The sequence below is a fragment of the Erithacus rubecula genome, assembly GCF_903797595.1.
Source record: "Erithacus rubecula genome assembly, chromosome: 6".
Lineage (NCBI taxonomy): Eukaryota > Metazoa > Chordata > Aves > Passeriformes > Muscicapidae > Erithacus > Erithacus rubecula.
In genome coordinates, this window is record NC_136688.1 from 41,125,359 (window position 1) to 41,140,041 (window position 14,683).

The 14,683-nt window shown below is 41.0% G+C and overlaps 1 protein-coding gene across 2 annotated transcripts in view; it reads right to left on the minus strand.

Annotated features, from left to right (window-relative positions):
• The window catches only part of CEP128 (centrosomal protein 128), a 100,138-nt gene extending 94,629 nt beyond the window's left edge, over window positions 1-5,509 (minus strand). Inside the window, exons 1-5 of one of the 2 annotated variants that reach the window (XM_079308054.1) lie at window positions 5,294-5,509; window positions 4,151-4,190; window positions 3,400-3,557; window positions 1,943-2,029; window positions 421-547 (exon numbers count right to left, since the gene is read on the minus strand). In XM_079308054.1, coding sequence (XP_079164180.1) covers window positions 421-547; window positions 1,943-2,029; window positions 3,400-3,557; window positions 4,151-4,190; window positions 5,294-5,470 — 589 coding nt within the window. In that variant the 5' untranslated portion in view covers window positions 5,471-5,509. The remainder of the gene's footprint in view (window positions 1-420; window positions 548-1,942; window positions 2,030-3,399; window positions 3,558-4,150; window positions 4,191-5,293) is intronic. The other variant, XR_013774555.1, reaches the window with a different exon arrangement.
• Between the last annotated feature and the right edge of the window lie 9,174 nt (window positions 5,510-14,683).

Sequence of the window (14,683 nt, forward strand, 5' to 3'; positions counted from 1 at the left end):
CTGCCTTTTTCTTTTCCACTGTTTCCAAACATCCATAATCTCAAGCATTTAAAATGCAAATTCCCTTTTTGCTGTGAAGCAAGCTTCAGGAGCTGCAATATCTTCTGGATTTAGCTTTAACTTGTATGTATCTACAGCTCATGCAGTGGAAAATTAATTTTCTCAGCTGAAAGAATCAACATTTCACTTAGATCTCTTGGGATATCAGCAGAAAATACAAACAGAAAGCTGGAAAAATTTACCACATAAACAAGTGAATAACTTAATGCAGGTCTCCCAAACTTCTAAACTCAGTTTTTTTGAAGTAATCAATGATAACTTTCTATAAGACTATCTCTACACATTTTTCTTAATTTCCTCTTTGCATAACACACCTATATGACATAATTCAAGCATACTCAAGCCCTTGAAGCATTTTACCTGATGTTCCTTCTCCATCCAGGTCACTGGGACACAAGCTTGAGAGAGATGCACTTCTCATTACAGAGTTTCGTGTTAGTCGCTGGCTCCTTAATTGACCTATAGATTGCTCCAATGTTTCTTTTAACTGCAGAAAAGTTAAAATTTATTGAAATATGAAATGAACAAAAACTTGTTTTTTTATAAAGCACAGAAAATATTATTTATTTAATAGTAATTAAGAGAATAAAAGCTATTTTAAGCCAAGTACAGCTATGAATTTATAACAGCTTTTCTTCCATATCTATCACATTCCTGTAATTATAGCAAAACACGCTTCCAACATTGGCAGCTTCAAATATCAAGTTTCTTAAAACAGTGGTGCACCACATGGTGCACCACCATGAAAACTGAAAAGTTTGTCTCCTACAACCAAAATAAGACCTATTTGTCAGCAATGCTCATTAACAGTCCTGCAAATCCAGAAAATAACTTCAAAGAAATTGTTTCTTACTGGAATTTTTCTACCAGCCCTACCTGGAATCAGTTTTACATACAGCTATCAAGTTTCCCTAAGCAACTTTACAGAAACTCCTATTTTTAGAAGTTTCCCTTCCAGGGAAAGGAAGCCATTCCCAATTTAAGAGTACAGAACTAGCTATATTAAAATATTAGTTCTTCATTTTTCAAACTTACATCTCATTTTTACAATTGCATCTGTTAACTTTGGTTCTTAGCCACTTGCTTTGTCACACCGTTATTTGACAATCCACAAAACATTAGTTTCTAAAGGTTATTCTTTTTCTAAGAGAAGTTTGTAAACAATGGTTAAAATGATGCTTTGCTCCTGCAAAATTATACACTTTGTTGGATCTCTTTCTCTGAAGAAACAAGCTTTCTTTTCTACACATTTGCTTCTTCACTTTCTCTACCTTCACATGTAAAATACTCCTACATTTCATATGTATCTGTTTCAAGGTAGCACTTGCTGCAGCCTGTTTGTAACCAAACTGTAAACCTCTCTTGCCTTACCAGCACTGATTTGTTTGGCTTATTCTAAAACACCTGTTTTCAAACTTGTAGAAGACTCATTTTATAATTTTCATCCTTTCTGCAATTTAGAGCAAGCTGGTCAACATATCCAGAAACTGTTGTAGAATAACAGGAAAAAAAGCTACACCAGTATGATCACAATCCCATTCCCTGCTATAATTCAGCTTTTATCTTATCACTTCTTCATTAAAAAGAAACAGGTTCCCTAATACTCTATTTCAGCTACACATCTTGTACTTGGCATAGTACCATAACATGATCTACTGGGTGCTTATAAACCAGAAAATTAACAAGTCTACAAAACCTGTCCAAGTTTCATTATACAACACCTTACTATAGTACAATTTAATTAGCTCAAATAAATATTAAAAGCTTCTGTTCACAGCTACTTAACACCTTATATATTCTGTCCATTAATACCAAGTTTTCATCTATGAATTCTACTAATGAAAAAGACCTAAGAAGTTAAGATAAACTGAAAGTTGCTCACAGTTGTTATTGCTTTGGTTTGTTCCTTGTTGTATTCTCTGTATTGTCCTAGCAAATGGTCAACATGTCTTAGATTTCTGTTGGTATCCTTAAATAAAAAAAAGTTTTAGAAAAAAGTCAAAACAGAAACCTCCTCTAATCAAACATTACTGCTGTCCTTATTCCTTTTGATTTCTAAGATTAAACTGAAAACACAAGTGCTTTCTAAAGGGTCTAAGCATTCAAAATCCTATTCAAGTAACCAGAATCTGAAAGTGTACAGTATGGCTAAAGGGAGGAAAATGAATAAAAAACAAACAAACAAAACCAAATACTATCATTTCAGTACAACAGTAAGGCCTCAGCTTCAAATGAAAATTTTTTTTCAAGTTTCAGCCATTCTACAGAAAAAATGTAAAGATCTTTATATTATCTACTTGTAGAACAGAATAGTTAACTGAGAAATAACAAGTTATTGAAGGTGAATATACAAGGTAAGCTCACTGCATGAGTATTCTCTGACCAGATAAACACCTGGACCAGATGGAAGGTCTGCTGAAAAGCAGTCCACAAAAAGCAATTAGCTTAAAATCAGAATTTCAGAAGAGCAGCTAGAAAGAGGTTAGACAGAATCAGAATACCAGAGAATCTCTTTTAAAAAACAGTCGGACTATATTCTTATTAACTTATTATCTTTTTTTCTGGATTGATGTTTATTTTCCAGACAAGAAGTTTTCTAGTTTAAATTTACCATTCTATATTGATTTTTCTCTTCTTGTATATTAAAAGGTAAAGAGAATATTGCTGGCCAAACAAGAGGTAATAAAACGTACACCAATCTACTCCAGGTATTCAGAACTGAACTAGAGAAGAATGAGAATAAATTCTCAAGCACTAATGGTGTTAGGATAGCTAAATGTCTCCTCCCACTTGCAAAACAAATTCAGATATTCCCTCAGCACCCTCCACTTTTTCTTGCTCAGGTATGTATCTATTACAAGTTTAGAAATAATTCTTCTCAGAGTGTTTTTCCACATCTAGCAAACATTCAAAATGTTAGCTCTATCCTGAAGGAATTGACTGCTTACATATTTATCAGAAATTTGGAAATTTCATACAGTTTTTACTGTTTAATTTTATACAAGACAAGGCTGAAACTTTCTGCTAGAAATTTTAATGCCTCTTGTGAGAATCTAACAAAGCTGATTTGGCCTTATTCATTTTGCTAACTTTGTAAATAGTATTCCCCAACAACATTCTATTACTATCTGAAATAGCAGCTGTATAAACGTGCAACAAGCCACACACTTTCAGCTCAAAAGCAGTATGATCAATTTCCCAAAACCCTTTTTGCTTTGCCTAGAATGCAATGTTTCCCATCTGTACAGTAACCTATACAACTTCAGAAAAGAAAATTTGACCCTGTGTTACAGAAATGCAGGCTCTATAAACACTTTAAAACTGCATTTTGTAAACAACCTGCAAAGTGCTTGCTAAAGTATGGATCTTCTCTTTAACTTCTTCAGCACCATAGCTCTGAGCTCTGCTGTGGGATGCTCTCAAAGGCCGCCTGCCAATTCGACCCCTAAGAAAGTTGTCTGAATCACTGGATGAATCTGCCATCAGTATCTTGAAGCCTAGGCAGAAAGATCAGAAAAAGTAGCATATGTTAATTCCTGTCTGTAATTGAACAGTCTTGCACAATATTTTTCCCCTTCTCATCTCATCTCACTAAAGCACATTTTTAGTAACAGTATCAGAATTCATTATTCCAGTGCCTCACTCTAGTCAGCTGCAATGAAGTCTTAATGAGACTGAAAAAGAATAAACACTAAATACTGGGAAACAGGAATTATGGGATATTTTCAAAGACAAAGAAAAATAAAATAAATAAAACAATGGCAGAAATAATAGTATGGAATAATACCGCAATTTTTACTGCAATTTGGTAAAAAAAGGTATCAACAAGACACAACAAACAAGTAGAGGCCCATAAAACAACCATAACCCCAACTTCTGAAAAAGCAAAGACTGGAGGAAAAAAAAAAAAAAAAAAAGAGAGAGAAACAAAGATTTACAGCGGGAAATATTAATGGTTTTATTTTCAGCTGTCCAAAATTAGACTCATTAGGATATATACTAGCCAAAGCAAAGAAGAAAGGTCAGTAATCAAGGTAAATATAAAAGAAAGCAGAGAATAAGGAGCACATTTTGCCTGAAGGAAACTTACTATTTGTGGTTAAGCATTCCTCTTTGTTCTCATAAGCAACCTAAAAGGAACCACAAGTACTTTTAAGGTGAAGAAGTTGTTTCACATAAAGCAACATCCTCATTTTTAAAGGAACTGTGCAAATTTCACTTTAGATTAAAAAAAAAAAAAATCACAAAGAAGTAGAAAATTGTAGAAATGTTCTATATGCACATTTACCAAGCAATTGAAACAAAAAAAAAAAGTTTATCACCTTTTTAAAAAGCTAATTTCAGCCCATGACCATATGACCTACTTGACCATAAGAATCACTTGGCTGTTATTGGCTTTTAGTTATATCCAAGCAGATCATAACCTTTGCTAAAGTGATAAAAAGCATCAATACTCAGTATTTTTCTTCCCTGCAGGAAGCAGAGTATGTCAGTTTCACTGAGGACTCTTTTAAAGACATCTGCCAGGTTAGAAGTAGAGCTGACAATCTCAACTCAAGCTCTCTAGCTCATGTAAACAAAAGATAAAGTCAGTGTACATAACTTGATTATTCCTCAAGTGTTTTATTTGTTCAGCTCCACACAGATTAATCTATCACTAGGTAACTCACTTAGTGTTAAAGGAATGGTTGAAGCTTTATAGCCAAGACTGAGCACGACGAAAAAAAATAAATTCTAGTAATTCCAGGAAGGAACAACATGACACCTGAAAGGCCCTTTCCTTCAGTGCTTGTGTTTGAGCCCGGGAAAGACAAGAATGTGAGATATTTCACCATCGTGCCTTCAGGGATGAGTACCACGTTTTATTATCAGTTTGTGCTCCCGGCACTCTTCAGCAGCGCGACACAGAAAACGGTTCCTTCACACTGTTGATAAGCACGCCATGCCCCCTGCACATCCTTCTGCAGGCGGCACGCAGGAACTTCATTAACACCCGACTCTGAGAGCGTCTCTGGCCCAGCCAGGACCGTGGAACCCAGAAGGGCGCCGGCCGGGCCTCCGGACTGTCCCGAGGAGCCCGCGGCCGCCGCCCCCCGCGCCTCCCGCCGCCGCTGCATCCGCGCCCGCCCTCCCGCGGCGCCCCGAGCCGGACAGCGCCTCCCGCACCCCGCCCTTCCCGCAGCCCCGGCCCTCACCGCACAGCGCTCCGAGGCGAGGCCGCCCCGGCCCTCACCGCACAGCGCTCCGAGGCGAGGCCGCCCCGTCCCCGGGCACCTCCCGCCCGCCTCACCTCGCCGCTATGGCAACTTGAACTAGCCGCCCTGCCGCCAGCGGCCGGGTCCGCGGGCCGGGCGCCGGGCCCCCGCAGCGCTCCATGGGACAGGGAGTCCACAAGCCGCGGGCCTGCCATGGAACAGCCGGTGTGCGGGACTTCAACTCCCGAGAGGCTTTGCGGGGCACCGCAGAGAGGGCCGGGCCGGCCCCGCCTCGCTGGGAGGCCGCTGGGCCTGCGGGGAGCGCTGGGTGCAGCGCTGGGAGGTTCCGCAGGGGACCTGCTGTTTGTAAAAGTGGCTTTGTGAAACACTGAATATTTAGAAATGTTGTGTACAAGTATGTCAGCTAAATGACTGCGAAGAGCTAAAATAAAAGGTGTTGCCCTGGTAAAGTCAGCGAGTCTGTTCCGCTTCCGAGCAGATTGCTGATACAATGGCAAAAGGTGTGTGAGCTGCTGTTTATTACGAGGAGGCATCTCCCTTCCTAATTAACTTTTTTTTGTTTTCTTAAGCTACGCATCTCCCTGCTCCCAAGTATTCTGTCCATTAGCCTTGTGTGCAATAAAACCGACCAAATATTGTACACTGCTGCTCTGGCCTTGAAGAGAGAAACGGGATAAAGAGTGTTGGGGCTGATTACAGGAAATGTCTCCTGGGCCTCTGAAACTTGCACAGAGCTTGCAATAGACAAAAGTCATGGAGTAGTTGATCACCTAGAGGTGAGCACTCCAGCCAAAGGTAAATGCAGTGAGCTGGGGTTTTTAATACATATTATGAGTATTGCCTATGGAATTCACTCCAGGCAGTGGCCTTTGAGCACAGTAATAAGGTGTAGCTGGCAATCCATAGTGCCTGCCTTCATTGCTGTCCTGCGGGAATGTTTCCTGAGCTCACAATACAGCAGGCATGCTTGATGTATGATTATAGCACACTTCAGGTGAAAGGCAGGTCTGCCACACTGGCAGCTTTCACCAGCTGCCATGTAATTACATATGATATTAAAAAAGAAACGATCCATGGAAAATGACCCTGCAATAACAGACAATACCAGATGGCTCCCTGCACCACATTTCCTCTGCTGGAAGAAGCTTCCTTCCCCTTGCACCCAACAAATGGCTTAGGTGGTATAAAATAACTTTTGGGTCCTGACCGTGCCCCCTTCTGGCTGCTACTAAAACAAACCCTGTCCTGACTGGAGCCAGAACATCCTGGATTTTGTGTATCTTTACTGAGAAAGATTCAACCTATCCAGACCCCACCACTCTCAACAGAGAAGAATTCAGGATTTCACTGATGTTTTCACACTCAGTTGATTTGGTCAACATCAGTATAAAGTAACAAACTGCTTGAAGTGCCCTGTGGATTTTATACAACATATTTGGTGGCTACTTCTGGTGTCTTCTGTAAATTTCAAAATTCGAGGAATGAAAGAAAGAATACATAAGTGTGATAGGGTTGTTCATGGGAGTTGCTAATTTACCAGTGCAATGAACTATCAGCTCAGTAAAGTCTGTTCCTTGTACCCATGCATTTTGATTTCCAGAGCAGATGGATATATTAGAAGGCTTTTACTGCACCTTTCTTTAGAGAAGGGAGAGGCCTAAAATTTGTGTGCATGTGTTTGTCAGTGTGTCCTCTGCCCTGGTGGTCCATTTGGCCCATCATCCATGACAGCAGGAGGGTTATATTTAGAGAAAGCACATGAACCTGTCTATGTACTATGATCTAACCCTCTGTAGTTTCTTCTGGCACCTACATTTATCATGTCAGAGCTTGTTTGTAGGAAGGCTGTTTCCTTTGGTGCCTGTTCACAGGCATGTAGACCCTAAGTCTGTATAATCCTATGTGCCTTCCCACTCTCCAAAGCAATGATTTCTGGAAGCTTAGTTCTGGTTGTGTGTGAAAAAGTGCTTTATTGCTACTCAATGGTTTTGCATTATTTAAGGGCCTTTACTGAAGACTCTGCTAAAGGCAGATTGAAAATCTAAATAAACTGTATCTGGAGTTCTGTTGACAGCTTCAGAAGACTTTCAAAGCATATAAGGAACATCTGTCCTTCAAAAAAGCTGTTCTGATTCTCCCTTCAGATAGCATGCATACATTAATTTTATGTGAGAGTCATATTTCTGGAAGTCTCTTTTTGAAGCTGATTAGTATTGTGATTTTTTTGTTTGTTTGCTTGCTTGCTTTTTTCATGATGTTGTTAAATATGTACATAAGATTTTACCGAACGTCTTCAGTTTGGAATGAGGATGATGAAAAAATATTTAACTGTGAACAACAAACCACTATGCTAGACATAATTGTAAAGAAGTTGTTTAACTTTACAAGAACAGAACCCTGTTATTTTATTATATGAATTTTAAAACATATATCCCAGCATTCTGTTACCTGAAGTGCTGTTGAGACAGTAACATGACAGTGCTTGCATTTAGAGAGGCCAGCAGGTCTTTCTACTTCAGGTTAGGGCTGCTTGATTAATGATTGATGCTGTTGTGCCCCTTGACTAATACAAATATATGATACAAATATATAATACAAATATAGATCTTGGCTAAAACCTTTAAACAACAACAAAAAAAAAAAAAAAAAGGAAATATTATTCTCAACCATTTCATTACTGCATATATATAAATAAATGTGGATTGGGTCTGAGGACACAGACCTTAAGGGTAGAAAATCCAGAAGAACTGTAACCTTTTTTAAAAAACTATTTCTTTTTTTTAAAGATTAAATTTATTTGTTTAAATTCTTGCATTTGTCACTAGTGATACCTTCTCATCCTACACTACTTGTCCTTCATGGCAAGTTATTATTATTCATGTAGCTTTCAGAGATTGTTTCACTATTTCTTTCACAAGGCTATTAGAAAAAAAAAAGGACAACACAAAATAAATAACTGTCTTACAGATCCATCTTTCATGGTACTCAGAAAATGAGTTCTTTTATGAACAGCTATCATAAAGGCATAAAAGAGGAGAAGTACTGTGTGGTAGATGAATTGGCATCTAAGTCGGCGAGCTTAAAAGCCATTTTTTATTTGTGATTGTTGTAATAAATAGTCAAACTCTTCTATTAAACATGCTGGTCTTCTTATTAAAGGAAGTATGTGCCATGATCCAAGTCAAAGAAAAGTGCAAGATCTGTGTGAAGTCTGAATTATGAGGGCAAATTAATTTCTGCTAGAGGTTATTTCTAAGCTTGGATGCCCATGCAAGAGATGCAGACAGAGCAGAATGAAGTCAAAGATGTCTAGAATGCTGATTTTAGATGAAGAGTCACAGGGAATGTAAGCCTGAGGGGAAAAAAAATATATAAAGGGAGACATGAGTTCATAACCCCTGGGATGGACCCATGGATGTTGAGGTAGCTACTGACATGATGAGAGTCACCAAGATAATGAATCCCTTCATTGAGGAAAAGCTGAGAAAGCTGGGCTGTCTAGCCTGGAGAGGAGAAGGCTTGGAGGGTCTCATCATTGTGTGAAATACTTGAAGGGAGAGTGTAGATACCATGGTGTCCAGTGACAAGGCAAGAGGCAGTGGGCACAAATGGTACAGGACTTTCTATCTGGACATCAGGAAACTCTTTTCAGTTTTGAGGGTGACCAAACACTGGCAGAGGGTGCAGGAAGAAGTTGTGGATCTACAACCTTGGAATACTCAAAAGCTGTCTGAACACAGTTTTGAGCAACCAGCTCAAACCTGTTTGACCCTGTTTGATCAGGGGTTTGGGCAGATGGCTTCCAGGGTCCCTTCCAATCTCAGTGATTCTGTGATTCTGATTCAGTAACTCTGTAGACAAATATACCTGCCTGAAAACAGCTCATCATTCTTACCTAAACTAATTGCTTAAGGCCAAGACATAGTTTCATCTTGCTCTTCTCTCTGGGCACTCTTAAAATTGACAGCCTCAGGCTTTTTAATTTTATATTTTTTTACACAGTAGTACTTCTTCTTTATCCTGAAGCCTACTGGGTGTTCCAATTTTCACAGGTTTTCATGGATTTTTCTTAAAGTAAGGAGAAGCACAAGAGTTTCTCAATAACCCATAACCACAAAACTCCCAAACTATCTTGAAATAGAAGACTTTTTTTTTATATGGACATGAATCTTCAAGAACCTAAAATAAAATTATTTTATATAGCTCTTCAAACACGTGATGAATGATGCTGTGTCAAAGTAGTGTGTCTAATGTATTTTTTTCTGACAGGCCAGAAATTATTTGCAATACTGAAATGGAAACAGGTAGGAATCAGCATATAGTATGGCAAAACATGTGATTAGTCAGAAAAAAACCCCACCGAGTCTTTTTATCTACTCTTTACTGATTTGTTTTCCCAGTTTAAACATTTCCTCATGCAGATATTCCTAGACCTGGCTGTTAATATCTGATGATCTGTGTGGAGCCCCAATTAGACCTAATTGCTTCTTTGTTAGAACCTGTTGTGGTTTAATCTGATTTGTGTATAAACCATATAAATGGTGAAAGGATAAGTGAGAAACCACATCAAATCTGACAGATTATAATAATGTTATTTTTTTTTCCAAAAGCACCACAAAAATGATGGAATTCCGAGCCTTGCAATGCTTGTAATGTGTACTAAATGAGAAGCTGGCTGTCACTAGAGGGAGTGCCTGTAACAGTGGAAAAAGGTGGTTGTCTATTCTTGCTGTTTAAATTAACAGGAACGTGCAGGGGTCTTTGAAAAAGAACTAGGAAAAAAATCTGCAATATACAGTGATTTAAAAGTGATTTTCTTTCCTATTTGTTTATTTGAATGAAAGCACAAGACATTTTAATTGATAAAAATTACTTACTTTCCCTAGCCTCAGAGCTTAGAGTATTTTGCATGTCTGTTCTTAGGATAATATTTATAATTGTGGATATACATTTGCTGGTGATACTTTTTATACATTAACTGGTTTTAGTATGTAAAAGGGACATTTATTTATATTCTACAGCATTGAAAAGTTGCCAGTCACTCTAAGCTGCTAGATGCCATCACTTTTCAAAACTGATGTGATCAGAGCTATTTTTAGCTTCTTTTAGCTTTTTTGCTGCTAAAAACACTGGCAGTCTTGACTAAGCTAAGTAACTCTGTTCTGTTATTCCTTCAATACAGGTCATGTTTCCAAACCTCCCATTTTCCTTACTATCCTGTGTATAATCCTGTTTGTCTACTTCTTGATGATAAAGTATTCAAGACAACTATATAAGTGCAGAATGAAATGGAATAATTGCAACATATTCCCATATTTCTGCCGTTCAGGGTGTGTCCTATTGCATGTAGCTACCTGTGTTTTTCTATTTGGAATTTACATTCTGATCTAAAGTTCAGAGGCATCCCTAGCCTAGGGTTATCTGTATACTTACAAATATACTCTTAGTTCTCCCATCACTGGGCCTGTTCTTTAAAATGTTGAACAAAAGGATGAGGAGCTGTCTAGAAGAAGCCAGAGCATGGCAATGCAAGGCTAGCAGCTCCCTCAGGGCCAGGCACCAGGAGCCACAGAGGGTCCTCCAAGAGCAGCAGACATGACCTGGGAGCCCATTCCATCCCACCAGCCCAGCCAGGGACTGGGCAGCTGATGGCTTTGGGGCAGCCACAACCCCAGGCACTGTCACCTCCTTGGGGAATTGGGATGGCAGTCTGGGAGTCAGGGCTGGCATAGGGGGCCCATGGCCAGGCAGGACAGTTGGAGAGCAGCCCCAGTATGGTGCTGCTGGGGCAGACACTGATAGCCCTGGAGGCTGGCATGGTGCTGAGTTTTGTGCAGGCTGGAGGAAGGTCCTGGTGGAGGCCAGGCAGGAGCAGTCAGGTCCATCATTGTTCTCAGCTCTTACAGGCTGCTCTAGGAGGAGACTGCAACTGTGAGCCAAGTGTGGCCACAGCGCAGAGAGTGACCTTGCCAACAGGACACTGACCTGCAGCATCTCAGCCAATAAATGCAGGAAAATCAGTCAGCAAGACAGGGCTGCAGGAATCAGGCTGGGAATGAGTTCAGTGTTTGAATAGCTCAGGCCTGAGCTGACCCAGAACCCCAGAGCTGTCAGAACAGGTACATGGTGCTGGGGTGAGCAGGCTGGCCATGGCAGAACCCTGACAGAGGTAAAAAACTCAACGGTGATTGCAGAGTTGTAACCAGAAAATTCTTTAAACATGCTAGAAACTACAAGGCAAACGTCACCTTGCTTAGAACATAACTTTTCCGAGGGAAGGCAGTGCCCATGGAAACACCATGTGGTTAGCAACAGTCATTTTTCTCCCCTAACTCTGTTGATGTTCATGGCTCAGAATGTGCAAGCCAAGTCTCGAAGCACAGAAGGAGGTGCATCCAGACCTGGAGCTCTTCCCAGGCTAAAGGTACATGTTCTGTCCTGTTTCCTTCAAAGCTATCAGGTCTTCAATGACAGGAGTCCCTTGCTTCTCTCATTTATGGTTCAAGCCCAGAAACCATATATTAAACAGTTCTTATTTATTTTAGAGTCTGTTCCAAACATTGTTGTGTCAGCTTTGCCATTTCTTTGGTATACAGTCTTTTCTATTTTTTGATCTCTTAGAAATAGCTGGGAGGATACTTTTCCTTCCATTAACACTTTCTGGACTATCACCACTGCCACAGAGCTGTTGCCATGCCAAAGCTTCTGATGCCAGTATCTATGTGCATGCTTCTTTTCCCTAATAAATGAAAGGCAATTCAAAATAATTTGCTCTTGGTGGTAGAGCCATGACGCAAATTACCCTTCCTCTTGTTTAGGAATTTGCAACACAATTATGATGGAGTAGCTAATGCAGGTTACCCTATTAGTAAAGGTAAGTACACCAGACAAGTGAGTATTTGGTTTATGGTAAACCTAATGAAATTACTCAAATCTTGGGACTACTTCTCTTCCCACCAATAAATCTGGTTTTCCTTTGCTTTGTGCATACGTGGTGAAACACAAAAAGTAACTCTGAAGTGGGAATAAAAGAGAGAGAGAGGAGGGCTGACAGAGAGTACACACAAGATACTGCAACAAATTACTCCAGCAATGCTGTAATTGGAGATGGGATACACATTTCTGGTCTTTTCTGGCGAACAAGGTCATGTTGTGAGAAGTAAGAACTCCTCTGTTGTGCTTAGAGTCATACTAGGCCATCAAAATTGGCTGTGAGAAAACAGAAGATAAGCTGAAGAGAATTTTAATGCTGCTTGAAGCTGACAAGCTGCCTCTGGACAGTGCCAGGCAATATTGTTTGCATGATGAAACAACTATAACTCATACCCACTGCACCTGAAAATCAGATGTAGAATACGCTTGTGACAGCTAAGAAATAGGTCCAAAAGACAACATAAATGCATTTGTTTTGCTAGATGGTTTTGTATGCTTTGTGTCAGTCTTTGTGTCAACCAAAATATTTCTATGCCAAAGCCAAAAGGAGCAGAGAGTTTCATTACTCATTTTTAATAAGGTGTACAGTGCCATCAGGACAAGTTGTTACTTGGGCAGTAAGAAGCGGAAAACCAGAGGATAATGTAGGCAGGTATAGTACTGCATGATTTTTGTAACATGTAATGTGTTAGGTGAAGGTTAGGTGGCTGATTACTCCCATTGGGTAGAGGATCCAGGGCAAGCCTAAATCCACTAAACTTATATGTTTGTTTGATCTCTGATATATCTGCATTCAATTTTTAAAAATTATGGCCATGGAAACCATGAGAAGAAAAAAGAAGGCAAGATTCACAGATCCTGCAAAAGCCTCCCTGTAGTACAAGTGGGCACTGAGGTGGTGTTTCCAGATCTGGGAAAGATCAGCAGGATTGAGTAAGGAGCCCTGAGCTTGCCCCAGTACCACATTCTTGCCCTCAGAAGTCAATAAGACCTCAAATTATTATGAAATAATAAAAACCACTAAAAAGTGGTTGTGAGTGATGGTTCTTAGGGCTGAAGGTGAGTTACAAATGCAAGGAGTGTGTCAGGAGGACATAGGGCATAGGACAGCCAATGCTTCTAAGGGAGTTCATGCAATGCAGTGTGAAGTTCTCTAGGACATGTTGTGGGTGCTTCAGCTTGTCCCCTCTCTGGGACACCACTAAGGATACCCAGTCCTAAACAGGATAAGTGAAACTGATGGAATTCCTCACTTACACAAGATCTAACTACTTAACATAAGCCCATATCATCAGAATTTATATTTTATTTCTTTATGGCCATAGTATCACTTGCTTATCTTAAAAAGATGTATTGAGGGGATTCATTACACTTAGGAATCACATACTGGTTAAACTGACTTAAAGTACTTTTAAATAGTTTTATCGAAATTGTATCCAATGTACTCAAAACATTTAATAACTCTAATGTAGCTGGAGGGGGACTATTTATCTGAGAATATTGTAATTAATTTATACTGTGCATAGGTTACATTTTAAAGTTTCCTCCTCTGAAGCTTACACACATTTATGCTGACATTTTTCTTGTGGTGTACCTACTTAAGGTGTCAATAATTCCACTTTGTTTTTGTCAAGATTAGATTTTTCCTCCATTTTTTTTCCTTTGGTGAATGGATTTTATCATCTGATAATGTGGGAAATACTACTCTCTCCTCCTTTGCCTGTCATTTTCAAAATCACTCTTTTGAATTTTCAGTGCTTTTTTGGCTGCTTACCATTAAGTGCATACCTAACTTGCAGTTAATTTTTGCTTGTTGTAAAGGTTGCTTTAACTTCACTGCTTCCACAGGTGAGTTAGTATGGCTCTTACTCAGCCCCGTTCCTCCTGTTCCTGTCTGCAGAGACGCCAGGAGGAATGGCCGGGCTCCGATGTTTCGCCGCTGCCTTTGAAAACGGCTGGACCGGCCGGTGCCGCAGAGCAGAGCTGGGCAGGGCAGGGCAGGGCAGGGCAGGGCAGGGCAGGGCAGGGCAGGGCAGAGATCCTGCTCGCCCCGCGCAGTCCCGGAGCGGCCCCGGCAGCGGCCCCGGAGGCCCGAGGCTGCGCCGGATCCGCCGGCTGCGGGCGGACAGCGGGGAGCGGCGGGGTCCCGGGAATGGAGCGGCGGGGTCCCGGGAATGGAGCGGCGGGGTCCCGGGGAAGGGGAGCGGCGGGGTCCCGGGAATAGAGCGGCGGGGTCCCGGGAATAGAGCGGCGGGGTCCCGATAAGGCAGCGGCGGGGTCCCGGGACCGGAGCGGCGCTGCCCGAGAACGGGTCCCGGGAACCCCGCGGGAGGGGTGCGGAGGAGCGGGGCACCAGGTCCAGGATGGGCGGCGGGATGGGCGCGGGGCCGGGGCGAGGAGAGGGACCCTGCCCGATGGCGAGGGCGCGCAGGGCTTGCTGAGACCTTTCCTGACCCCGCTGAGTGAGGAGGCGG